General features: G+C 41.2%; 1 protein-coding gene across 2 annotated transcripts in view; it reads right to left on the reverse strand.

The window, feature by feature from the left end:
- CHCHD3 (coiled-coil-helix-coiled-coil-helix domain containing 3) overlaps positions 1–22,116 on the reverse strand; it is a 278,794-nt gene extending 256,678 nt beyond the window's left edge. For both annotated transcript variants that reach the window (XM_080818064.1, XM_080818065.1), the window contains exons 1-2: positions 21,860–22,116; positions 9,640–9,709 (exon numbers count right to left, since the gene is read on the reverse strand). In XM_080818064.1, coding sequence (XP_080674190.1) covers positions 9,640–9,709; positions 21,860–21,940 — 151 coding nt within the window. In that variant the 5' untranslated portion in view covers positions 21,941–22,116. The remainder of the gene's footprint in view (positions 1–9,639; positions 9,710–21,859) is intronic.
- Between the last annotated feature and the right edge of the window lie 5,144 nt (positions 22,117–27,260).

Here is a 27,260-nt window from a genome sequence, read left to right on the forward strand (position 1 = left end):
TATACTATAACGAGATCAGTACTGTAGACTTAATGATACAAGAACAGGAGATTCTTCAAAAAGGTATCGATGTGGGAAGTTGGCCCTGAGATGATGGAAAAATGAATCTCCTCAGCCCTCTGAGACATTTTTTAATCCCAGTTTTCCTAATCTTCTCACCTCAACAGGTCAATGCTTATCTATAGTGAAGACAGACCCTAACTGCTTTTCACCTCAGCAGACAGGTCGCCAACAAGGCAAAGGAAAGTACTGAAAGAAATGCCACAGAAGGAGGTCCCGAGAGCACCCACAAGTGAAGACAAGCTGTGGCACCTGAGGGACAGGGCTGAGTAAATGGGCAAGCGCACCTCTAGGGGACCAGTGCTGGGACAGGGGAAGCACACGCACGGAGCTGGGAGCCATCCAGGAGGGGCATCTAACCCAGACCTGGAGTCAGGAAATACTTCCTGGAGTCAGTGATTTCCAGGCAGCCATGTGAACAAGGAGGGAGGGTTGGCCAGACAGAAGGCAAGTGGGTGAGGTGGGGCTGGGGCCGGGGAAGACAGCTGGAGGAACAGTGCTCACACAGAAGTTCACACACAGTCAAAAACCCAAAAGGGCCATGTTCAAGGACACTCAAGAACTTTGGTAGGACTAGACAAGAGTTTGACATGAGACAGGTGGGCCTGGGACGAGAGGGAAGAGAGAAAGCAGCAGAGAGATTACGCAGGACGTGCTGGCTACGTAAAAGAAATTGAGGTCATCCTAGAGGTCATCCTCTCAAGCATTAAACAGGGGAATGGCATGACTGGTCCTACACTCTAACAGTGAGAAGAGACTGGGAACCGCAAGGCTGAAGGCCAGGACCCCAAGCAAGAGAGTGCTAGAACATGGCAGGAGAGAGAAGATGGCAGCCGCTGAGTCAATGACACCAGGGACTGGAGAAACTGTAGAACCTGAAACCTGCTCATCAAATACGGAGCGAGGCTTGCAGGTGTCCCCTGCAGGACCACAGCCACAAGGGGCACAGACCAGCAAAAAAATAAGGAGAGAGCAAGGGAGCGCGAGGCGAGGAGCAGAGCAGCGGCACTGGCTCATGGGACAAGAGTCCACGGGTCCTGCCAACACAGTCCCCACACGGGGGCTTTCCGCAGCCTCTGCCTCCCCACCACACAATCCACGGGATGTTCTAACTACCTCATGCCTTTAAGTAAGGCGATAGTTACCATTACTGCCTGTAAAGTAATTCCAAGCGCCAGTCATCTGCGGCTGGCTAATTAAAGCCCACATTCCAATTATGCAGTCAGGGGACCCAGGGCCCACGGAACCAGAACCTCGTCTGAAGCGAGCCGCAGCCATTCCGTGGAGATGTCTGAAGAGTCTCACTGTAATGATCCCCCCCCCCCCCCCCCCCCCGGGTTCCCGAAGCTTTTCAAGAAACACTCAAGCAAGGCAACAGCTGTCAACAAAGCATCAAGCAGGCCTGGGGGCAGAACAGGTTGAAAAGGGAACGTGAAAGCACTTATTGTTCTCTGGTAGCCCTGATGTGGCCTAATACAGAGTACTGCACGTGTAATTCCAAATAAACCAGGGAGACAGGACAGGGTAGAGGGAAGAAATGAGATGCAGGGTCAGACCTTACTTTTTAAAATGTTTTTTACACGGGAAAACATCATCATCATCAACAACAACCTACTATTTGGTGGACAGCTAGAGGGTCCACGGATTGATTTTGAATACCTCAGCATTCGGTAGAAAAATGTACACTGGAAATGCTCTTGGGCAATTTATTTTACGAGATCAGGGCCACCCAGATGATGCTCTCAAAGTCTATCAAATTCTAAGAAAGGCAAAGATACCGTTAGTCAAGTGTTTATTTTACAAATGGCATATTAAATCTACATCAAAGATAGTATTTTTATGTGCTGCGTGTCCTACATGTTATAATCCATTAGGGCTGCTTTTATAAACAATTGTCTGGTATTTTACTTTATAACTCTTGAAGCATGATTATAAAATTTATACTTCAGAGTGGTTCTCTCTTTGTGGTTTATGATTTATCGTTGGTACTAGGCATGATTTACTCGATTGTTATGCCCAATAACAACACTTGCTCTATGAGAAAACACAATCCACTGTCCCACGACTCACTTCAGTGTCAAAATCTATGGCAGCAGTAAGAGGGGCGCTTCTTCAATACGGCTTTGCTCCTTCCTTCCCTGCGGTCACTGACATTCCTTCCTTCCAGCTCCTGAGTACTGTGACCCCATGGCGTTCCTGTATTTCTAATCTGCGGTATGCAATGCACCTAAGAAAATAGCTTCTTCTTTCTAGTAAAGAAGGAACAGGTAAGGAATTTCTGGCCCACTTGATTTCATACTCCTTGGAAACACTAATGCAATTATGCTACACCAGTCACAGGGCATGGGCCTCCGAAGACTTCATAAAAAGCGGCTCAGCCGGTGGTCAATCAGTTAACCCAGAAATCAGAGGGCAGAAGTTCTAAGTCACGTAAAACTATGGGAAGGTGTGACTCACCAGCATTTCAGAACCTACTAAGCATCTCTAATTCCCTTCCTCTACGCCTGGAGCTTTTTCTTTTCTGCATGACTCCCATTTCACCATCCACACTGTCAATGATTTTTTTATTCCATTTTTAAGATGGAGCCATTGCTCTCAATTTTAAAATAAAGTGGGTTTAAATTTACGCCGGTTTCTCAAAAATAAATAAACAAAAGAGTGACAAATCAAGGGACACCGAGGAAGGTGCCCTAGACCAAGGGGAGCAAGGACTGAAGTTCAAGTCCAGGAATGCCACTAACCAGCCCTGTGGCCTCAGGACCAGATCCAGCCACATGCTTCTTCGCCTTGGTCCCTTCCATCTCCACCGCACAAGGTGGTCGTCCCCATCTCTAACTTCCAACACATCCTCTACTTTACCCAAGAACCCACTGGCATCATTTCACCTGCCCTGCTCGGAAATCATCTGTTGTGTCCTCAAGCAGCTGAGGGCAACTTTGTTTCTTGGGTTTTTTAATTTTTTTTATTTTTTTGCCATAGGGCGGATTAAGGACAAATAAAAATGCTTACGAGGCTGCTTGTTTTTTCATGAAAACGAGAATGATTTTATTTAGTAGTCTAGTAGAAAACATATATTCTTACAATTTAGATTTGTTAAATATAAAAATATCAATGGGAAAATCAGCACTGCATTTTTTAGCCATAAAAGCGTTATTAATATCTGAGTGTATTTGAAAAGTAGCAACGAATGCAACTTTCTATACTTGCATCCTAAAATTAAATGGAAGTGCTCAGTAGCCACTAGACCCTACAGGATAAAAGGGAACTCCTTAACTTCCCCAATCTTCCTTCCCTTACCCTTCACGTACCCTTCATCTAAATTATTCAGGTCTGTGCACTGACACTATTGAACACCTTCAACACCAACACTCCCCACCCCGTGACCTGTCTGCCCAAGCTCTTGACCTTCTCTGAATTCCTAAAACATGTTCTTTACTTCTTACATATTCTATCTCCCTTACAAATTCGCCAACTCAAAAATATTAGCTGAGCAGGTGAAGGGTACTAAACTAGTATTTATCTATTACAGTATAATGTTAAATAGGTTTTGACCAAAGTAACAATTCCTTGAAGCCAAAGATCGCTGCTATGCTAGTACTTGCTGATGGATGGAATTAACAATATGAGTTCAACCACCCATTAAACATAGACTGTGGATTTATTTTTTTAAGAGCAGAATATACTGACTACAGAATTTGACTGAAAACCTTTAAGTCGGGATGCCTGGGTGGCTCAGTTGTGAAGTGTCTGCCTTTGGCTCAGGTCATGATCCCACCATCCTGATATCGAGTCCCACATCCGGCTCCTTGCTCGGCAGGGAGTCTGCTTCTCTCTCTGCCCCTCTGCCTGCTTGTGCTCACCCTCACGCACGTGCACTCTCTCTCTCTCTCTCTCTCTGACAAATGGGTAAGTAAAATCTTTATAAATAAATAAATAAATAAATAAAACCTCTAAGTCAATAGTGTACATTGAACTTTCTTTCAGGGACTGTCAGACAAATTATCTATTATGGCACAAAAAGTGCAGAGTTGAGAAACTGACATCGAAAGAGTTTTGTATATGAAAAGTTGGAAACCTAGACATTCCGTTCTTGCAACTGAAGTCAAAGGAACAAGCACAACTTGTTTACTGTGATCTCTCCCTACTGTGTTATATCTAAATAGGCCTTAAAGAGCTGTTTAAAAATAACTTAAGAGGGCCAGATTCTGGGAGAAAAACACATAGAACATATAGATGAATCTGTTTCCCTAAATTGGCTGTTCAGTTTGGGCTGTTCTATTTCCAGCTTAAATTGGTTTCCTGCAATTTGTTAAGGCTGCCAAATACTTAGTGATCTCAGTGATGTACTTAACACAAATCGGCAAATCTTTCTTATTTTTTACAATGACAAGAAATGTACAGAGAAACTTGCACAGGGAGGATAATAATAAAAGGGAGTTCATTTGTCTTTTTTTCCAGATGCTTCATTTTCATCTGGTTGCTAGGGACTTAGGAAACTGACAAATAGTGTCCTAATATCATTTCCTGCCTGGTTTTTCCCTATCGATTTGGGGACAGAGTTTCCTCAACATCAGGTATGGTCAAGCATGAGAGGTCTGACCTCCCCATAAGCCAGAAAAATGGAAGGATCGGGGTGGAAGTGAAGAAAATCAATATCCAACACTGTTTTTTAAAATCAAAAGATGCAAGACGTTAATGAAAAGGTCAGTGTATAACTAGTACAATAGTATCCCCTTAAGACAGCCTAAAAAAAAAAACTCCCTGGTGTAAAAGCCAACCAACAGCTGGGATAACACATTAACACAGCGAAGAGTCATAGGCAGCGAGGACACAGTTAAGTTCTTCAGAGCACATTCATTTATTAAAGTGGCATTACAATCTGCTGTGTGTCACATATTATATTATTTTGCCTGAATAGCTTTACATGCAAATACTTATTGTAACGACTCACTGATCTGGTTCAAGGTTTGGCAAAAAAAAAAAGTTTCAGTAAAATCTTTGGAGGAACTCACTTTCTTATAACATAAATTATATTCTCGAAACTATATATATCACAAAACTTAGTTCCTATATACAGAAATCCCAAGGCTCTCAGTCCATCAAACACGCTGCCCTATATCCACACGTATGAATAGCCTAGGGGTGGGACGAATTAGACTCCTATGAGGAAGAAGGTATTTTAATGCATATTAAAAATTCAACTCACATTTAATATATAATTTACTTGACACTGAAAAATGTAGAAAAGGCTGGTGACATTTTTATCAATATATTTTTATAGACTTGAAAAAGTATTTCATAACACATCTAAGTTATAAATCTTAAGAAATCTATTACTGAGCATTAACTGAAACCCCCAAATGAGACAAATGCGGAAAAGAATGTAAACTCTGAGGCTTTCTACTTTTATAAACACTTTTTTTTTAATTTTAATAAGAATAAATCTCTGTTAATTTGCACAATCATAGCCTAATTGCATTCTTAACCTAAAGGCAAGATCATTTCAACAGCATACCAGATCTTGGCTCTTCTCTTTAGTTGGGTTGGAAGAGGTTAGGGAGATATTCTACTCAGAGGGCTGCATCGTGTACCACATCACGGTACAGACAGAAAAGGCAAGTATTTGGGTGGGACGTGAGGGTACAGGTGTTCCCCAGCTACTCGAGAGTCCAGGGAATCAGTATCTCCAAAACACCCACAACACACGGGTCAGGAAGCTTGCGGGGCAGACAGTACACCCCAGGGACATATTCCCAGAAGTGTCCATTTACCCACAGTCCTGGGGGAGGAGCTGGGATATTGGAAAGGCAGGCAACAAGATTCACTAACACACAGTGCCACCGAGTTCCATGACCTCCATCATGCCATCAAAATCATCTGATGAAGGTCCCAAAGCCATGCCCTGATGTATTCCAGACCGGACTGTACAAAAGAACTTTCTGCAACGATGTATCTGCACTGTCCGACAAGGTAGCCACCAGCTGCGAGCAGTTACTGAGCACTAAAATATGACAAGTGCAACTGAGGAGCTAAAATGTCAATTTTACTTTATTTTAATTAATTTGAATTTAACTCTTCACAGCCACATGTGAGTAGCAGCTACCATCTGGAGTTCAGCTCTAGCCTGACCACCAAAACATGAGGATTCCAAGAGTGCTCAGTGCCCAGGGTGGTCAGGGACCAGCATCCATCAGTCATGTCAAACCTAGAACTGGGAAGGGACAGATCCCTCAGCACAGCCAGGGTGCACCACAATGTCCAGTCATGCCCGGCAGGCCAGACCAGGAACATTCAGAGAGAGCCTTCCCACTCATACCCATTCTCTCGAAGTATCAGTTCAAGAAACCAACGCGAGAAGGAAAATACCTCTCCCTCCACACATTACTCAATGAGAACCAATGTGGGGAAAAGCTAGAAGCAACAATCACTTACAGAAAGAAGGTTGTTTCTATACTCAAACAGCACGTCACTAGAAGGGAGCTCTTTTCCTCCAACTAGATTCTGTCACTTTCCTTCCATAAAAATTAGCAAAGTGTCCTGCAGCTTATAATAAAACAGAGTGGCTCAGAGTCAAAGACAGTTGAATTCAACTGTCGCCTCCACTGCCTACCAGCTTTGTGACTTTGGGCAAGAAAATTAATCATGTCAAGTTTCGTTTCCTTCTATGTAAAGCGGGCCAATAACAGTCCCTTCTTCAAAGGGTTGTAAGGATCAAGTGAGATAAGACATATAAAGGATTTAACAGAGTGCCAGGCACACAAATAACATTATTTAAGTATTATTTATTACTATTCCTTCATTATTTCTTCACTGTCATCACCATTATCATCCTCTCTCCCCAACACAGCAGGCAGAAATCTACCTAGAACAAATCATATTTTAGATCAAACTCCAACTTAAAAAAAAATCTACACACCAAAAGTTATTCTGTCTAGGTTTCTCTTAATTTTTTTTAATTTTTTTTAAAGATTTTATTTATTTATTTGACAGACAGATCACAAGTAGGCAGAGAGACAGGCAGAGAGAGAGGAGGAAGCAGGCTCCCCGCTGAGCAGAGAGCCTGACGTGGAGCTCGATCCCAGGACTCAGATCAAGACCTGAGCCGAAGGCAGAGGTTTAACCCATTGAGCCACCCGGGCGCCCCTACGCTTCTGTCTTTCTTATATACTTAGTTGTTTCTGCCCAAAACCCCTAACTTTTTGAAAGGGAAGATTTTTTTTTCTGTTTCTGTGTCCTCTCAAAACACAGACCCTAATTATTTGCACAATAGTGGATGTTCAATAAATGTCACCTGAATTAAATTTATAGAACTATATTCCAGAATGATCATGAGTAGCTACTTTAAAAATGTATAATGGGGGTGCTTGGATGGCTTAGTTGGTTAAGCATCCGACTCTCGACTTCAGCTCAGGTCACTATCTCAAGATTGTGAAATCAAGCCCCATGTCAGGTTCCATGCTGGGCGTGGAGCCTGGTTGAGATTCTCTCCCTCTGCCCCTCCATTCCCCAACTCACATGTGCACCTGCTCTCTCTCTCTAAAAAAACAAGTGTGTGTGTATGTATGTATGTATGTATATACATATATATGTGTGTGTGTGTGTGTGTATGTGTATGTGTGTGTATGTATGTGTGTGTGTGTATATATATATATATATATATATATATATATATATAGCATCTGCCCTAAAGTAACTCAACACTAAGCACTAGGAACTAACCTAGGAGCTGGGAATTCTGCTGTGAACAAACAGAGAAGGGACAAGGTCCCTGGAGCTTATCTTCTGGTGGAGATGACAGCCACTGTGCACAAGTAAAAGAAGGGTGGTAGGAGATGATAAATGATGAGATGAAAAACAGAGTCCAGTCATGGTGTGCCTCCATGGAAGCCAGGGAAAGCTGTTCAAATTATAGTCCATGTACCATGGAGAGCCACCACTGGGATGTGACACGGACTGATTAATTTTTTTTTTCCACATTGCTAAGGCCCAATTTCCAAGATCGCATGGCAAAGTGTAAGGGGATGAGAGAGGAAAAGGGAGCCAGTTACGAGGCTCCTAAGAAGGCAAGGTGCAAGCCACTGCTTGTCTGGGTCAGGACTGCAGCCACAAAGACATACGTGAAAGGGCCATACTCAGATGTGTTGTGCAGAGAGACGGACAGACCTGGCTTATGGCCTAATGTAAGGAGTAAGGAAAGGATAGGGTCCAGATTGGGCGCTTAACCACCTGTGCATTTACTGGGAAAGACACAGAAAAGCAAGTCTGGGGAAGAACAGAAAGGCTTGTTTTGGAGATGTTATACGTTGAGGATCTGAAAGCGGAGATTTCAAGTAGGCAGTTATGTATGTTTTGTTTCAGGGAAAGGTCAGGGCCAGCGATACAACTGTGGGAGTCCCACACAGCTACACTACCATTCAAAAGCCATACAAGTGGATGAGATTACTTAGTGGCATTCAGCAAAGACAACTGGGCGGAAGATGCCAGTAAGGTGGGAGGAAAACCAACAGTGTGGTCCAGAAGCCAAAGAAAGGATTTCCAGCAAGGAGGGAGTGGTCACTTTCTAACATTAATGAACACTGAACCCCTCTTAATGCTCCCACTGAAAAAGGATTTTCGTAAGCGCAAGAACTACTTCTTATTCATGACTTATTACTCAACTATTTCTTATTCATCTCTTAGCCTCTGCTTCAAACATATCAGAAGCTCAATTCATGGTTACAAGTAATGATTAGTAAGGTCACAACTGTCCCCAAGTGAATGGCATTTGGGCAGCATCCCATCTTTCTCAATGTATTTCAGTCTGGAGGCAGATTTGCCACATAATACCCTTCCTAATAAACACAGAAACTACTTAGACCAAGATTAATCATCTCGATTATTTTCTCATTACCATTTCTCCAATAAACAGCATGTCCATCCATCAAACTGGGCAGCAACAAGAACAGTACCAGACACATAGCAGGTGCTCAATAAATATTTGCTGGACAAATAAATGGATGGGGTAGAGGAGAGCAAAGAAAAGGGAGATAGTTTCTTAGACCACAGGATCCACAGATAAAATGAGGCTTAATAATTCTCTATAAATGTCATTTAACATCTTATTTTCATCAATAATTAAGACGGAGGAGAAATAAACTGTTTATAAACTTAGAAGAAATCTATTAGAAAATTAAAGCACTGGAGATAGTTTGCAATTTGCAAATAGTAAATCAACTGTTTCTGGGTTCATTTTAGTATAAATATTTGCTCCTAAATCTGTAATATTCCCATAAGTAATCCATTTCACAAAAGTTATGACATAACCTGCCAAAGCTTAATAGAGGATTCAGAAGCTGGACGAGGAAAAACATCCTCCCAAGACTGCTTAATAGTCAATTCATTCTCCTTTTCTTACAAAATGTTTTAAAAGAAACCCTGGTACAGATTTCTAATAATTCCATATAAAAAGCCAAACATCCAGATAACAATAGAGAGAAAGAAGTGCAAAAGAATTGACTATCAAGTAAACTTTTATCTCTCAATTTTCCTACTAAAAAATCTAAAATTAAAATTTTGAAATACCAGAGGCACCATACGCACCAGAATGCCGCTGAGACTTCGAACCAGATGGGGAGGTTTCCTTCATGCGATCAATCACATTTTCCGAAAGCTGAAAAGGCAACATCAAAACAAAATCAATTATAAAAAAACTTCTAAGAAAGAAAATGGTACCACAGCATCCAAGTAATGCAGTCATCCACATCAATATGTATAACAAAAGGCCTAAAGAAATCTAATAGCTGTAAAACTGGAAGCAAGGAAGAGCAGTTTTAAGATTTCAAGATGCACCCCACAGCACTATTTCTTTATTTCTTCTAATGCTCTGCTAATTGCTCATTATAAATAACTCCTCTCATTTTGTACAGTGCATTAAACTATAATCTCTGAGAAAATGTAAGCCAAGAAAACTCCTTTGACTTTCCTCCCCTAATCCTACAAATTAATTTTGCAAGCAACAGGTCTTAGCTCCTTCCTTCCCTCCAGTCCCAGAAGAAACGGTATCCTTCCCTCCCTCCTGTTCAAGCTAATCACAAACAATTGCTCTTTCAACAGATTTTATTATGCACCACATCTGTGCCAGGAACTAGGCTAGACTTGTGGTATTTCATAGTCATCAAGTTGCTTAAAGTAGAGTAGAAGAAACAATCGTCAGGCAGTGACATGTAATGGGAAGGGCACCACCTAAGTCAGCGGGCCTGTAACAGAAGTATACAGAAAGCATAACGGACAGGACATCTAGCCAGGCTTTGGGCGTGGCGCTGGGAAAGATAAACAGGTGTTAGGAAGAGAAGACGTAGCATAACAGTACTCCAGAAAGAGGGAAACACATGGCTGTATAGATGAGAAACAGGGCTTGCCACCATCAGACACCAAGCACAGATAACAAGTAGGCAGTCTGCAATAAGGCAGAGGCTCTGAGAGTCCTCAGCCCCCAAGGTACTATCATACCATTCTTTTTATTTCCTTTATTGCACTTGCCACTGTATGAGGCATTCTTGTGTGTCTGCCTTTTACACTCAAAAGGAAGCTCCATGCAAGCTAGCATTTGGCTGTCCTATTATGTCCCCAGAGCCTCAATAAGCTGGTTAACTGGATGAGGGGCTAAACACATGACTGAAACACTATGAATGAACGGGAAGAACGGCTGAAGCAGGAAGCTGAGGAGGGGGAGACGGAAACAGTGAGAGAGGATGCAAAGGGAAATACGGTTTTAGATTCTGAAGACGCCTAGTAAACCCTTCAAGTGAAACAGTTTAAACTGATTCTGAGGGCAACTGGGCACTTCTGAAAGATTTTAAGCAGGGCAGTGACAAGATCAGACTTACTTTTTAGAAAGATCACTCTAGCTACAGTGTAGAGAGCAGATTGGACGGGGACAAGAACAGAAGCAGGAGGACCCCTGAAGGAAGCTAAAGGACCAATTAAGAAGCTATTAAACATATGTCCACACAAAGATTCGCACAGGAATGTTCAAAGCAGCATTATTCATAAGATAGCAGGAGTGAAACCAAGCAAATGTCCGTCTACTGGTGAATAGATAAACAGAACATTATGTGTCCATACAATGGAATACAATTCAGCGATAAAAAGAAGTGAGGTTCTGATACATGCTACAGTATGGATAGACTTAAACAACAATTAAGGGAAAAAAGCCAGACACAAAAGGCCACATATTCTATAATTCCATTTATATGAAATGCCCAGAAAAGGCAACTCTGCATAAATAGAGAGTAGAGAGGTAGATCCCTAAGGCTAGAATAGGAATGGGGATTAACTATAAAATAGGCATCTTATTGGTTTAACTATAATCTTATTGGATTAACTATAAAATGAGATCTTATTGGCTTGATGGGAATGTTTTAAAACTGGATTGTGCTGATGGCTGTACAATTCAGTAAATTTATTAAAAAGTTTTGTACGCAGAAACAGGTGAATTTTATAATATGTAAATTATACAATAAAGCTGTAAAAAAAAAAAAACCAAAAAACTATTATGGTACTCCAAAGGGAACACACTCAAAAGATACTTAGGATTCAAAATAGCTAACATTCACCGATTCCTTATTATCTGCCAGACATTACACTAAACAAAACACTTTCCTCATTTAATCCCTAACAATCATAGGCAATAGATAGTTTTACTACCGTCACTGTATAGGTGAGAAGCTGAAACACAGCTAGATTATTTATCTGCTCTGGATTTTACATTTGATCAATAATGGAGCCAGGATTCAAACCCAGGGAGTCTGAGTCTCAAGGTTTCATTCAGGACCCTGTTTTACTGGCAGATTCAGGATCTGATCAGATGTGGAAGTGAAGCAGAAGTCATCAGGACATCTAGGTTTCTGGGCCACGTAACCGGGCGATCCCTCTCCTCTACCCACAGAGACCTTCCCACTTGCACTTCCTTGATTCACTACTATCTAGCTAGCTTATACCCCAACACAGCAGTGTTCTTGTAAAAGTCACCAATGACCAAACAAACCTTTTGTATTTATACAAATAACTTTTATACTTATAAAACACCTAAGTTACATGGCTTCCCTTTAGCATCTAACACCTTTGGTCACTGTCCTCTTGTGGAAACCCGTCCACTGGCTCTTCTGACCTCTCACTACCCTGACTGCCCTAGGACTCTGGCCGTATCCTCTATCTTGCTGCAGGCTTCCCCTTCCCTGCCTACCCTTAAACGCCAGAGGGCCCCACCTCTGCTTCCTTGACTTTATTCTCTTCTCACTCTAAGTGCTCTTGTTGGTCATCTCATCCACTCCCTTGACTTTTAACTCCAGTTCATAAATTAACGCATTCTAAATCCTTTATCTCCAGCCCAAGACCTGTGTGTCCCAAAAGCTAGACCTACACACTGAACTGCCGGAAGGACACCTCCTCTTGGACAGACCACAAGCACCTCAAACCCAACATGTCCTAAACTGAATTCACGTTTGCCAAAATCTCTTCTTCCTCTTGCTTTCCTTTACTCATTAATGACACCACTTCCATCCAGCTTTCTAAATCAGAACAGAGGACTTGGCTTTGACTCTTTGTTCTCCCTCATTCTCTTTGCTGTAAATTCCTCAACCCCTAAATATTCAATGAACACATTTCTTCTCTCATCCCCTTTCCCCTGGCCTAATTCATGGTACCCTCAAAAATCCTCCTAAAATGCAAATCTGATTATGGTAACTCCCTGCTGCAAAATCCTTCATACCTTTTGTTGACAGAGAAGTCCAAATTCTTCTGCACAGCATTCAAGACTTCCTCATCATTTGGTCATGGCCTAACTCACCAACCTCAATTTCCACAGCCCTTTGCTTAAATACTTCATACCTCGTTCTCTACCCATACCGGCTACTTTTTGGATGCTGTCTCTTTGCTTTTACACATGGCTATACTGCCTTTTCCCCTGGCCCCGTGGGAGGGAATCACCTTTCATAACCCAGTTCAAACATCCTAACGCCTTCTCTGCCCAAATCACTTCCCCACTCCATTCCAACTCTGCCTACCCAAGGCTACCCTTATTCGTGCCCCACCACACCTTGCACAAATCTCCCAACATGGCACTCCAGGACAGAAAAAGATTTGCCTTTCCACAAAACCGCGAGCTCCTGTATATTACTAAATCATTCACTAAATGTTTACCAGGCCAAGCACTAATTAAGGCCCTTGTGATAACAAGAGTGAACAAAACATACCTGAGCAGTTACTAACATCTCAGGACCAAAACCAGAATGCAGGGGATACGGTTAATGGAAAGACTACAGCTCAAAAGCTGGGGTCTTTGGAGGAAAATCCCAAGACTCCTCTTGGAAGAGAAATGGAAGTTAGAAAGGACAATGTCAAGGAACTTTCTATTTGAAGATGTCAGGGTCACCTGCTTCTTTTCTAACAACCGACAGCCACTGACATTGCTGCTTAAACTCATCTGCAAAGCTGAGATATATCTTAGGAAAAACCCTTTAAGATTGACCACAATCCTCTCAAATTTATAGATGAGGAAAAAAGTCCTGAGTAACATCCACTTCCTGGTAGCATCAGGATAAGAAGCAACCCCCAATCTCTAGTCCAGTGCTTTCTCTGTTAAACAATACACCCCTACAATCCTATGTGAAAATAAATCCACTTCCTCTTAAGGAGATAAAATAAGGCTTACTGAAGTTTTAGAATCTTTAATTGCATCTCGGCCTTTTGGCTAAGATCAAGTATAAAGTTTTAGAATCTTAAAGCTATTTTAAAGCTCATTCAATATATAATGTAATATACTACATATGTATTCATAGGCCATTTTATAGTACTCTATACAGGAAAACTGTGGCATAGACTTAATATATTTTAATAATAATAGTATAATTTAAAATAACTTATGCAATTAAAATATTTGGCTATTCATAGGTCTGGCTAAAAGGAAAATGGATCTAGTCAAGTTAGGGAAGCTGAGCTTTAACACAGTCTTTGTGCTTTTTCGTATAGGGCAGGATTAGCTTAGCTGTACTATTTTAATTCATATCCGTTTTCTTGATACATAGAAAATTCAATATAGCAACAAGATATTCCTTCAGAAGCACAGAATCCTACCATGTGAAGATTGGAAGGAATCTTAGCAATTATCTATTCTAATCTCTTTGGTTTTTTTGTTTTTAAGATTTTATTTATTTATTTGACAGACAGGGACCACAGGTAGGCAGAGGCAGGCAGAGAGAGTGTGGGTGAAGCAGGCTCCCCGCTGAGCAGAGAGCCAGATGCAGGGCTCGATCCCAGGACACTGGGATCATGACCTGAGCCGAAGGCAGAGGCTTAAACCACTGAGCCACCCAGGCGCCCCTCTAATCTCTTTGTTTTAAAGAGGAAAATAAGGAATAAAGAAGTTAAGTGACTTGCCTGATGGTATAGACACTTAGTAGTAATAAACTGTGAAAAAACTTTTTTTTAAGATTTTATTTATTTATTTGACAGAGAGATCACAAGTAGGCAGAGAGGCAGGCAGAGAGAGAGGAGGAAGCAGGCTCTCCACTGAGCAGAGAGCCCGATGTGGGGCTCGATCCCAGGACCCTGGGATCATGACCCAATCCGAAGGCAGAGGCTTTAAGCCACTGAACCAGCCAGGTGCCCCTGAACTGTGAAAATTTAAAAAAAAAAATACAGTATTCTATAATACACTACACATATTATATACTGCGTATCATATACTACCATATATACCATGGATTATACCATTATATACAACATACTGTATATGTCACATATTTAATATAATTATATTGTTAATATTGCTTATAATTAATATTACTATCGCTTATTATTATTGCATGTTACATAGTTAATATAATTTGTTTATAATTTGTCATGTATACAAAGTTAATTTCACATATCATATATATGTATATAATTTTAATTTTAATTTATATTTCTATAGTTCAGGCCAAAGTCAAAGAATTACAACTACACTAAATATATATTCTACCCAATCAGAAAGTGAACGTGTTTGCTAAAAAGCAAGTGTTAGCTGTGAGTTTTCACCTGTATTGGAGACTGGCTACCCTTTCTTCTGAATACCACTTGATCTACTTTTCATCAAAATTCACATATTGCCATTACTTATGGCTACTTTCATGAACACTACAAAACTCCTTCCGGTGACTAAAGCAGCCTCGAATATCATTTCTTGAGAGCAAAACTCAAGGCTAACCTGAACGGAGGAAAGTGCCCTGGCCACCCCCTATACAGTCCTAAGGAAGTCACCTCCATCGGCCTCATTTTCCTTGTTTGAAGATGAAGAACACCTAAGCCCAAGTTATAGGGAGGATTACAGGCGCATCATAAACTCTAACATGCTACACACACATCTGGTAAAGATACTACCAATACAGCTCCAGTCATGGGGACCTCGACTGATCAGTTCATCTTAGTCCACCCACCAACAGACAAGTTTGTGCTGAGCTCCTTCACTACACAGTACATGAAGACCTGGGCTACAGTTATTGCCAGAAACAGCTACCTACGTCCCAGCAGGATTACATAAAGTGCTCATTTATCCCTATCTATGCATTTATCCCTATCCCCACATTTATCCCTATCTCCACATTTATCCCCACCTACGCATGCTCTTTGGCTAGAGTCTCTTTCAGCCTAATCACTAATTGTTTCCTTTTATTTTTGTGGCTTACCTGATGCCTCAAAACTTGCTACTTAATGTTAAATTCTAATAGCAATTCAAAACATTTTCCAAGTGGTCTCTGATTATATTTTAGTACATTTATAAGCATGCCATCTGAAGGAGCACAATTCATCTTTTGAGATGATAAACATACCGCAAGACTGTGTGGAGAGTCAACCTTCCTCTTTTGTCCTTACAATCTTCCTAAGTGGATCCGCAGGCCCTTGCAAAGGCCCATCTGTGGCAGCCGACAGTAGTAACTTTGCTTACTTCAAGTATGATTCACCCCATCCCCAGTACGTTCCCTCCCAAGTTGCTACAAGGCAAGTGCCATGCTGTGTTATCCTCTGTATCTCCAGTTAATACCAGACGAGCTGACCTTCCGGGTGCAGAAGTAAGTTCAGACCAGCACACTCACCTGATCTTCTCTGTGAACTGGGGTACTCATGAAGCAGCTGAAAAGATTTAGACATGCTGGTCGGGGTTACACACACAATCTGTAGCTTCAGAACAACTCTTCTTTGTGATGTGAACTGACCCAAAGAAGGGTCGGAGTAGAACATAAGCTTCTGCAAGGACTGGATAAGCAGCCCTCCGCAGGAGAAGCAGCTTCTTCAGGAAACATCTTTCCTTAAACAGGGTACTTCTGTTAGAAAAGCTTTTGTCCTATTTAAAGAGCTGTAGCAACTATACCTGGTTTCTAGACCTCTCTGTACTCCCCATCAAGGCAAATACCACATGTAAAAAGTATTTCCAGCAGGGGCGCCTGGGTGGCTCAGTGGGTTAAGGCCACTGCCTTTGGCTCGGGTCATGATCCCGGCGTCCTGGGATCGAGCCCCGCATCGGGCTCTCTGCTCAGCGGGGGGGCCTGCTTCCTCCCTTCTCTCTCTGCCTGCCTCTCTGCCTACTTGTGATCTCTGTCAAATAAATAAATAAAAATCTTAGAAAGGGGAAAAAAAAAAGTATTTGCAACAAAGAATGGTAAAATCTCTCTCTCTCTCTCTCTCTCTCTCTCTCTCACACACACACACACACACACACACACACCCCCACCCCACACACCCCACTCTGGAATTATGCCCTAAGGTCCATGGACTCAGGGATGTATGGATTGGTTCTTCAGCTGTATGCAAAATGGTCTGCTTATTACATTGTTCTGGGCAGAGTCCATAGCTTACAGATTGACAATCATCTGCAAATTAAAAGAAACACTGTTCTACTCTAACAGATAACCAAGAGAAGAGGGCCAGGGCCTGCTAACATCACAGACTTCAGTCCACTGACTTTATCTGCCCTATTCTCCACTGCTGCTAAAGGGAAACTTAAGGAAATGGGGCTTACTAAGTTCTAGGCTGTACCACTCACCACACCAACATGTGCTGTGGTCTTCCCACTCAAATCTTCCCACTCCCCTCGCCTGGTCTTATCTAAAATGAGCACAAACATATCACCCACCACTCTAGAATCCAGTATTCTCAGAAACAGGAGGCTGCATAGAGGGACAAAGAGATAAAGTATTTCCACTTCCAAGGAACAGAGAAAAAGAAGAAGAGCAGCTCCTTCTAAGTTGCCCTTCTAAGAGGTAAATTCTGGAACCACATGAGACAGAAACAGATCACACCCCCATCTTCATAATATTTTTCTCTCCCAGATATGTCTTAATCAAACTGACTAAAGGACTCAAACTCATTGTTCTCACTTGGTCTTCCTTCCATGTAGCATAGGTCATCTTCTGTGAGAGTACTGGTTTGCTTTTTTTTAATGACCATTTTAAGACATAGGCTCCAAAAACTGCCATTATTATTTGGAAGATATTACTCCTAAATACTTACTTAAGGGCATGGCAGGGGAAAGGACAGATAGACGGATGTATATAATTAACTTCTAGCTCATGTATGTAATTTGCCCCTTTGCATTTGTCAGTAGAAATGAACTTCTACTGTCTGTGTAAAATCTTAGGACACTTTAAAAAGAAAAGTCCTAGAAAGCTTAACATGGTACTCTCTCCAAGAAAGTCACAGAACCTAAACTGGAAAGGGACCAATCATCAACCAGCTAGCTTAATTACCTCAACAACATCCCTCAACATTCCCAATGACTGACTGGATTTGTTGCTTCTGTTAATATACACTCTCCAGAATCCTCAACAACATCTCACATTAAATAATCTTTTCATTTAGGGTCTCTCAACTGCCAATACTTTCCCAAAGCCTTAGTTGTGTTCCATTTGAGTATCCGCACTACCACATGTATGGCTCCTATGAATTTGCACTTGCAACTTCAAGACCCGTTGCAGAGATTCATTTATGCCTGGAAAGCACGATAAATATTACTTTGAAAATGATACTCATTGAAGTTGACATTTGCTCTGGAAGAGTTCACTCACAGCTTTGATGTTTCAGATAAACCAGCGAAAGACTGAGTGGTAAGCATACCTTCCAAACAGGCACAGCAGGTGCTCAGAAAAATCCTATTAAGCACATGTAATGTGAGTAATGAAAATGCCTGGTCTTTCTATCCCTAGAAATTATTTTAGACTTGGAGATGAAGGCAAGGCAAGAAGGTGGCCTTTCATCCAAACCATGAGTCGTTTCAGATTTGAAGTTGGAACCAGGCGTAAGAATATGGGTGATTTTATGCAAGTGGAGGGAAAGCTATCAATTGCTAAGGATAAAGGAAATAAACAAAACACTATAAATACCATGAAAATAACACCTGGTGGGTAAGAATAAACTCTAAACTTAAAATTGTAAGTAGGTCCTTTAATTGCTAGCCCTTGAGGACATTTTCAGCAAGAAAAATCTGGGAAAACATTATCTATTAATAAACACAGCCTAGTTACTGAAAGCCTTATGTTGCTTACTAAATGTTATTCTTCCTATATTAGGATAAATGAAGATGAAATTACTATCCTTATCAGTGGAACGCAGAACTGGTTTTCCAGCGGTGACTTGAGTCCGTGAATCGTTGCTCCGCACTCATTTCTTATGAGTGATGACATCAATATCAGACAATTGGGGAAATCTGGAATGTTTTCTTCAGCTGAGTTGAACGAACCTATCTGCAGTTCAACACTGAAGTTTGGGCCTCATCAGCACCAGGTCTTAATCACCTGAGGCAGAAACAGTGGCTCACGGATGATACCGAGATTGTTGCTTATCCTTCCCCATGCCTCAGAGGGAAACAAGAGGACCGTTTTGAGCTAAGAAAAACACAAAGATCAGCTGAAAAAATACACAAAATGCCTGAAGAAAAATCACACAGGCGATCAGCTGCAGAACACAGGACTCCTATTTCACAGCCCACATCTTTATCATTTTTTTCCAGTCCGTATCTTTAGACATGCCTATGGGAGCACAATATGCTCTTATTTTTATTTAGTTATTTTAAGCTCAATGTAAGTTTATAAATTCATTCCTCTGAACAACTCTGATAATAGCTACCACTCATATAAGTACTAAACCCTGTCAGAACACTAAATGCTTGCATACATGATGTCAAATTTCTCAAAAGTAGTGCTTGATACATATGTAACACAAGCAGGCTACAGTATCTAGACTTACTGAACAAAGAAACACCATGAAGCGTGACTTGTCTCGGGCCACAGAGCCTAGTGGAAGCCAGAGCTAGGACTAAACCAGGTGGACAGGTTCCAAAGCAAGTGCTTTGGCCACTAGATTAACTATATAGCATCTCCAGAGAATCTTCAAATATTGGATGTGAAGGAACCTTATCGCAACAGCAGCTTTTTATTAAAAATCTACAACGAGGGGCGCCTGGGTGGCTCAGTGGGTTAAAGCATCTGCCTTCAGCTCAGGTCATGATCCCAGAGTCCTGGGATTGAGCCCCACATCAGGCTCTCTGCTCAGCAGGGAGCCTGCTTCCCCCCCCCCCCACCATCCCCCTCTCTGCCTGCTTCTGATCTCTCTGTCAAATAAGTTTTTTAAAAAATCTTTAAAAAACAAAAAAATCTACAACATGTTACATGCTTTAGCTACCTTACCTCATCTTCTTACCAAATATAAAGAAGTGATTTGTCCAAAGCTGCAGACAGTAAACGTTTAATCTGAGACTTAAACTGAGGTGTCTGTTTAACTACAAGCTAATGCTCTTTTGTCCAGGACCTCGAAGAACTCAGGATGACCCCCTCAGTACTCAATAATTCAAGAGTGTGTCATCTTTAGAGGAAACTGCAGTTGGCTGAGTATGGCTACGAGAAATGTAGACTGCTGCCAGACTCACAGAATTGCAGAACTGGAAAAGATCAGAGATCTTAGCGATCATGAGCACTCAAGCCCCATCCTTCTGCAGATGAGAAAACTGAACCACAGTGATGCAAGTCAACCTTGAAAAAGAAGGATTTGAAGCAAGTGGGAGAACACTGCAAGGGCATTCCAGGTGAAGGGTGTATCCTGAAGAAAAGTGAAGCGCAGAGGTCAAAAGAAGCATAGTGTGTGCCTGAACTATAAAAACAAAAATAAAATGTACTCTGTGAGAAAAGACAAAAATAAAGAATACTTCTGTCAAGTTGTGTGGCCAAAAGACACAGCTTCTTTTATCCAAAAGGTTTAGAAAAAGTTTTTTAAACAGTGTCTCCATTTTGGTCTAAGATCTACCCAATCGTCATACTTATCCTATTTATTACCTAATACTTGATATGAATGTCTGTGCTGTGACCAAGTTTTCTTTTAATTTTGTTTGCTTTCATCACTGTGTCTGTTTTAGGGCAAAGAACGTGGATTTATACACTGTTCTGGCCAGTGTCTTCTCATCCAAAATTCCTTTTGGTCTCCCTTACTTTTCTCTTTCACCTTCAGGTACGGAACAGTCAAAGCCTAAGGCAAGATTAAACAAATCTCTACATGCAACTCAGAGTTTATAGTAGTTTTTATTTTACTCCAGAGAGTACAAACTAAACCACGACAATGTAAGGCAGCCTCACTCTATTACAAAATGTGGTGCTATCATTAATTAATATGATATAAAGAAATGGTGGTCACACACCAAAAATTGAGTTCCACAGTCTGAGTTTCTATTAAGGAAACTTTAATAAATTCTTCTCAAGGTAACAGTTTCAGAGTAAAAGTTTTTAAACATTTTAAGTATTTAAGAAGTTTTATTTCCTGATAACAGACACTAAAAATTATTCACATTTCATTTACTTATGGTGGTTGTCTAATAACAAAGGAGGAAAAATTAAAAATGTTATAAAACTTTCAGAAGTGAAACTGCTTTATTTCCTAGGTTCAAGCATACTTTCAAAAATGAGCGGCTCCAAATTCAGGTGCAGCGAAGAACGTGTTAATGAAGTTAGTGCTGGTGTACTAAAAACCCTAGGGAAAAATCAAGTTTTCAGTTTATGTGTCAAGCACATGCGGGGGACGTTAAAACTTTCTCTGCAAGGTCTCGCTGAGAACTGACTGTGTAACTCGCCAGCGGTCTGAAATATGCAAGCCTATCTCAGGCCCTATCAGGCTGGCAGACACTTGTCATCAAGCCACTGGGCCTAGTCCAAAACTCAGGCGGCAGGCCACAGACAAGGGAGAGTGGAGGTATCAAGTGAAAGCAAAGAAGCTAGAAGTCACCCTAGGCAGAAGTCTATGGGGTGTGTGAGTGTGTGGCAATGGGTGGTATCAGAGGGAAAGCACTAAATGACGAGAGCAGGTGAAGGTTTTCTCAAAACGCTTTCTCAATTCACCTTGAGAGGTAACGAGGCCAGTGCAAAATGAGGGTGGGGGCTCCTGAAACCAGGAGGAGTAAGACAATCCCCATTTCACAGCAGGTAAGGCTGGGGCTTCCCATAAAGTCCTACAACGAGTGAGCAATACAGTCCAACCTAGACTGCGAGCCCCTGGAGAGCCTAATTCGACGTGGAATTCCCCCACCCGCCCCAGCACAGTGCTCAGCACTTGGCCCACGACAAGGAAATATCTCTGAATGAATGTCCCAAGTCTTGAAACTTCAAGCTTCTTTGCAGAGAACTCGGCTTCGGGCCGGACAACACTGGGGGCCGGGACGGGGGAAACCAGGCTGAGCGGGTCCGGGGAAGGTCGGAGGTTTGGGGTCCGAGTCCGGGTGCTGGCCCTCTGCCCGCCCACTGTCACTCACCCGGATGCCCTTCACCACGGTGATGTTCTCATTCTCGTCTGCCTCGAAGGTGACCCGGCGGGTGCTGGAGGTCCCGCCCATGGCTCCTGCTTCTGCCCCCCGCAGAGACCTAGCCCGGACGCACGAGCACTTCAGGCCCCACGCGCACACACGCGCGTGGACACGCCCGAACCCTTGCCTCGCACGGCGGGAGCAAGGCCACGACCCCAAGAAGCAAGGAGAAGGCGCCGGTCCTCCGCTCCCGCCTCCTCCGGTCACGCTCCACAACAAAAATGCCTCCGGTTGGTCGGAGATACGAACGACCCGCCTCTACTCGGTAGGGGCGCTCGGATTGGTTGGCCTGGACCCGGATGCTATGGCAACAGGTGCTGTTTGACAAGGTTTCCGCAGCCCCTGGAAGTATTGGGAATTGTAGTCTTCTTCAGGCTGTGGCGGCTGGGACATTCTCGCCTCAGATCCAGAGGGCAAGGGGAGCATGGCATTCTGGGAGATGTGGTCTTTCCTATCTGGAAGGTTTCTAACCCAGCGACTTTCAGAGTTCATTTCTCTAACAAAACGTACTTTGAAAATATTGTTGTAGAAACTTAGGTTGGTGATTTAAAATATACAGGGCCTCTTCTAAAGCAACTCCTAGTTTAATGAGGGAGATCCACTCTCTTAATGAAGCCATACATAGATTTCTAACAATAAAAAGGGGAGATAAAATTTAACATTTATTTTAGTCTTAGCCTTAAAAAAATAAAAACAAAAATAAAAGAGTTGGCTCATGGCCTTACCTCATGAGGACTACGTACTATGTAGTTTTGTTTTTACTTTCAGTGTTTTTAATTTTACTGATTCTACTTTGTAGAGTAAAATTTTAAGTATGGTTTTCAAATCTGCATTCATGAAAACAGAGACAATAAGTTATTTGCACCAAGCATGCAAATCATTCATTTTTTTGTGTCTCCTTCCACTTAAGTTACTACAAGCTAGTTAAGCCATAACTCAATGAGGCAAAGAAGAGTTAAGTGATTGATAGAAATGGAATAAATTAATGGAGGAATTAAAACTATACCAAAGTTTTCTATTTTAGAAAGTTTCTAGTTCAGAATTTCACCTCTACAAGTCCAGTATATTTTTAAGTAATCTACACACACATTTAAAATTATTACTGGGGTACCTAGTGCCTTAGCTACGCATCTGATTCTTGATCTCAGCTCAGGGCTTGATCTCAGGGTCCTAAGTTTGAGCCTGGCCTTGGGCTCTACACCCAGTGTGGAGACTACTTTAAAAAAAAAATTATATTTTATGGGGCGCCTGGATAGCTCAGTGGGTTAAGCCTCTGCCTTCCACTCAGGTCATGATCTCAGGGTCCTCAGATTGAGTCCTGCATCGGGCTCTCTGCTTGACAGGGAGCCTGCTTCCTCCTCTCTCTCTCTCTCTGCCTACTTGTGATCTCTCTCTGTCAAATAAATAAATAAAATCTTTTAAAAAATAAATAAATAATAAAAAATTATATTTTATATATAAATATATAGTACATATTTATATATACTTATTTATTAATATTTTATATATTATATATGCTTATATATATAATATAGGTATATATATATACCTGTGACATGTAAGTTTAGTCATGTAACTTTAGTCTTACAGAGGCAGATTTGGAAGTTAGGCTAATGATAATACTCTCCTTGAATACCTTTCAAGATTAAAAGCCACCAGCCTAACACAGCATGGCATCCTCTTAATACATAGGCATTCACCAAACTACAATAACACATTTTTAAAGTTTTATTTATTTAATCTCCACATCCAACATGGAGTTTGCTCACAATCCCTAGATCAAGGATTGCATGCTCCTCCAACTGAGCCAGCCAGGCACCACTTAAATTGTGATAACGTTTTTGAGTGTCAATTATGTGCTGATCTATTAATGTAGGAATCTTTAGGGCCCAGACTATGTCTTTCATCTCTGTGTCCCTGGGGGTCAGTAGCAGAGTACTGAGTTTATTCGATGTCATCATTTTGTTAGTTTCAATATGTATGTTTCTAAATTGTATTATTCTGCTTTGCAGTTTTGAGACTACATGTTACTTTGTACTTGGTCTCAAATTGTGTAATATGTTTAAACCTTCCTTTTACAGGGAACTAAAGTTCCCAGGGATTATGTCTTTCTTTTCTTTGGCACACTCCCTCCATATACACACCCTCCTCACTCATTACTCCAATATATAGTACATATTGGAGGTTCTACATAAAACTCAATGCTCAATAAATTCTTATCAAAATAACTAATTATAAGAGTTCTAGGAGAGAGTAAAGATATGAAAGAACCACTAGTTATCTTGAATATATTTATGTCCTTAAACTATTAAATGAGTTCTTTCAACAAAATAAAGGTGATGAGGTCTAAGTGTGAGAAGTAGTGCATTGCCATCACTTTTTATGGTATATAAACATGTAAGCGGGCTTATTAGGCAATATAAAAATGCTTCAGAATTCATAATCCATTCCAAACAACACTATCAAAAAAATAAACGAAAAAAAATTTTTGAACTGAAAAAAAAAAGATACATCCTATGCCTACTATAACAATATTGGCCTATCTGTATCACTCTCAAGGCCAAGCATGCCCACAGTCCCTTCTAAAGAAAATTTCTTGAGCCACGCAGAACCTGTCGTCTCCCTTGCTCTCTGGCCACAGCTTACTGGTGATCATCTAACTCAAGGCAGCATTCAATTAGCCAGAGACCTATGAACTAGAACACAAAGATTTACCCAACCAAAAACAATAGCAAACACTTGAGCCACTCAGATTCTCTATCTCTCTATTGCAGTCTCAAATTTAAACTTGAACATTCAGAGCATAAGAAAAGAAAACAAAGAGAGAAGCTCTGATACTTAGTCAGAACCACGAGGCATCATAAAATAAAGAGAGGTGGGAGCAGAAACCATAAGAGTAAGAAGCATCCAGATTGGAAAAGAAGTAAAACGATCTCTATTCACAGATGGCTTGACCTTATAAATACACAAATCCCAAGAAATCCACTAAAAAACTATTAGAACTAATTTTTAAAATTCAGCAAGGGTGCAGGATACAAGATCAACTTACAAAAGTCAACTGTATTTCCATACACTAGCAGTTAACAAGAATGAAATTAAGAAAACAATTGCATTTATAACAGCAACAACATCAACTCAAGTCCCATGAACTGTTGGATAAACAAAATGTAGTATATCCAGGCAATGGAATATTACTCAGCAATAAAAAGGAGTGAAGTACTGACATATGCCACAATATGGATGAACCTCAAGAACATTCCATCAAGTGAAAGAACTCAGTCATAGAAGACCACTTTGTTGTGACTCCATTTGAATGAAATGTCCAGGATAGGGAAATTCGTAGGAAAAAAAAAAAAGGCAGATTAGGCTTGCCAAGGATTAGGAGGAGGTAGGAAGTAACTTCTAGTTGGAACAAGGTTTCTTTTTGTGGGAGGCAGGGGGGAGGATGGTGATAAAAATGTTCTAAAATTGGATTATGGTGATGTTTGCAGAACTCTTTACATAGACTCTCATTGAATTGTATACTCCGAATGGACGGACTTATAATGCAAGCTGCGTGCATACCAATGAAGAATTTATAGCTATCAAAATTAAAAACGCAAGAAACAACAGCTGTTGACACGGAGGAGGAGAAAAGGGATCCCTCTTGCCCTGCTGGTAGGAATGCAAACTGGTGCAGCTGCTCTGGAGAACAGTATGGAGGTTCCTCATGAAGTTAAAAATAGAGCTACCTAATGATCCAACAATTGCACCACGACGTATTTACCCAAAGGATAAAAAAAATACAGATTTGAAGGTTTACTTGCACCCAATGTGTATTGCAGCATTATCAAAATTGTCAAACTATGAAAGGAGTCCAAATGTCCATCAACTGATGAATGGGTAAAGAAGATGTGCTATAAATACACAATGGAGTATTACTCCGCCATCAAAAAGAATGAAATCTTGCCGTTTGCAACAACATGGAGGCAGCTAGAGTGTATTGTGCTAAGGGAAGTAAGTAAGTCAGAGAAAGACAATTTTTTTTTTGAGATTTTTATTATTTATTTATTTGACAGACAGAGATCACAAGTAGGCAGAGAGGCAGGCAGAGAGAGAGAGAGGAGGAAGCAGGCTCCCTGCTGAGCAGAGAGCCCGATGTGGGGACTCGATCCCGGGATCCCGGGATCATGACCTGAGCTGAAGGCAGAGGCTTTAACCCACTGAGCCACCAAGGTGCCGGAGAAAGACAATTATCATATGATCTCACTCATATGTGGAATTTAAGAAACAAAACAGATGAACATATGGGATGAGGGAAAAGCGAAAAAGGAGAGAGGGAATCAAACCATAGGAAACTCTTAAAGACAGAGAACAAGCTGAAGGTTGACGGAGGGAGGTGGATGGGGGATGGGTATTAAGGAGGGCTCTTGTGATGAGCACTGGGTTGTTTATGTCAGTAATGAGTCACTGAATTCTACTCCTGAAACCCAAATTGCATCATATGTTAAATAACTAAAATTTAAATAAATGAAAAAAGAATAAATACAACCTCTTAAACTTAGATCCAAGGAAATCCATATATAAGAAACTGTCTCCAAGACAATTATCATTTGATCTCACTGATATGAGGAATTTGAGAAACAAGACAGAGAATCATAGGGGAAGGGAGGGAAATATGAAACAAGACAAAACCAGAGATGGAGACAAACCATAAGAGACTCTTAACTTCAGGAAACAAACTGAGGGTTACTGGAGCGGAACTGGGTGGGAGGGATGGGGTGGCTGGTTATGGATGTTGGGGAAGGTATGTGCTATGGTGAGTGCTATGAATTGTGTGAGACTGATGATTCACAGACTTGTACCACGGAAACAAATAATACTTTATATGTTAATAAAAAAAATAGGAAACTGTCTCCTATGCAGTTTTGTTTGTCATTTACTAGGAACTTAAATTATTTAACAATTTTTAATTTGAATAAAGAATCATCTGCAGAACACAAACTTCCAGAATATGTAAAATATATGTTTTCAACTATAGGCATGGGTTCTGGAATGTTTAAGTGTATCTAATTTGGGCACCTGGGTGGCTCAGTCTGTTAAGCATCTGTCTTCGGCTTAGGTCACGATCTCAGGGTCCTGGGATCCAGTCCCACATGGGGCTCCCTGCTCAGTGGGGAGCCTGCTTCTCCTTCTCCCTCTTCCTGCCACTCCCCCTGCTTGTGCTTGCTCGCTCACTCTCTCTCTCTTTCTGTCAAATAAATAAATAAAATATTTTTTAAAATTTTTAAAAAATAAATGTATCTAGGGGCGCCTGGGTGGCTCAGTGGGTCAAGCCTCTGCCTTCGGCTCAGGTCATGATCTCAGGGTC

This window comes from Martes martes (assembly GCF_963455335.1).
Source record: "Martes martes genome assembly, chromosome: 11".
Lineage (NCBI taxonomy): Eukaryota > Metazoa > Chordata > Mammalia > Carnivora > Mustelidae > Martes > Martes martes.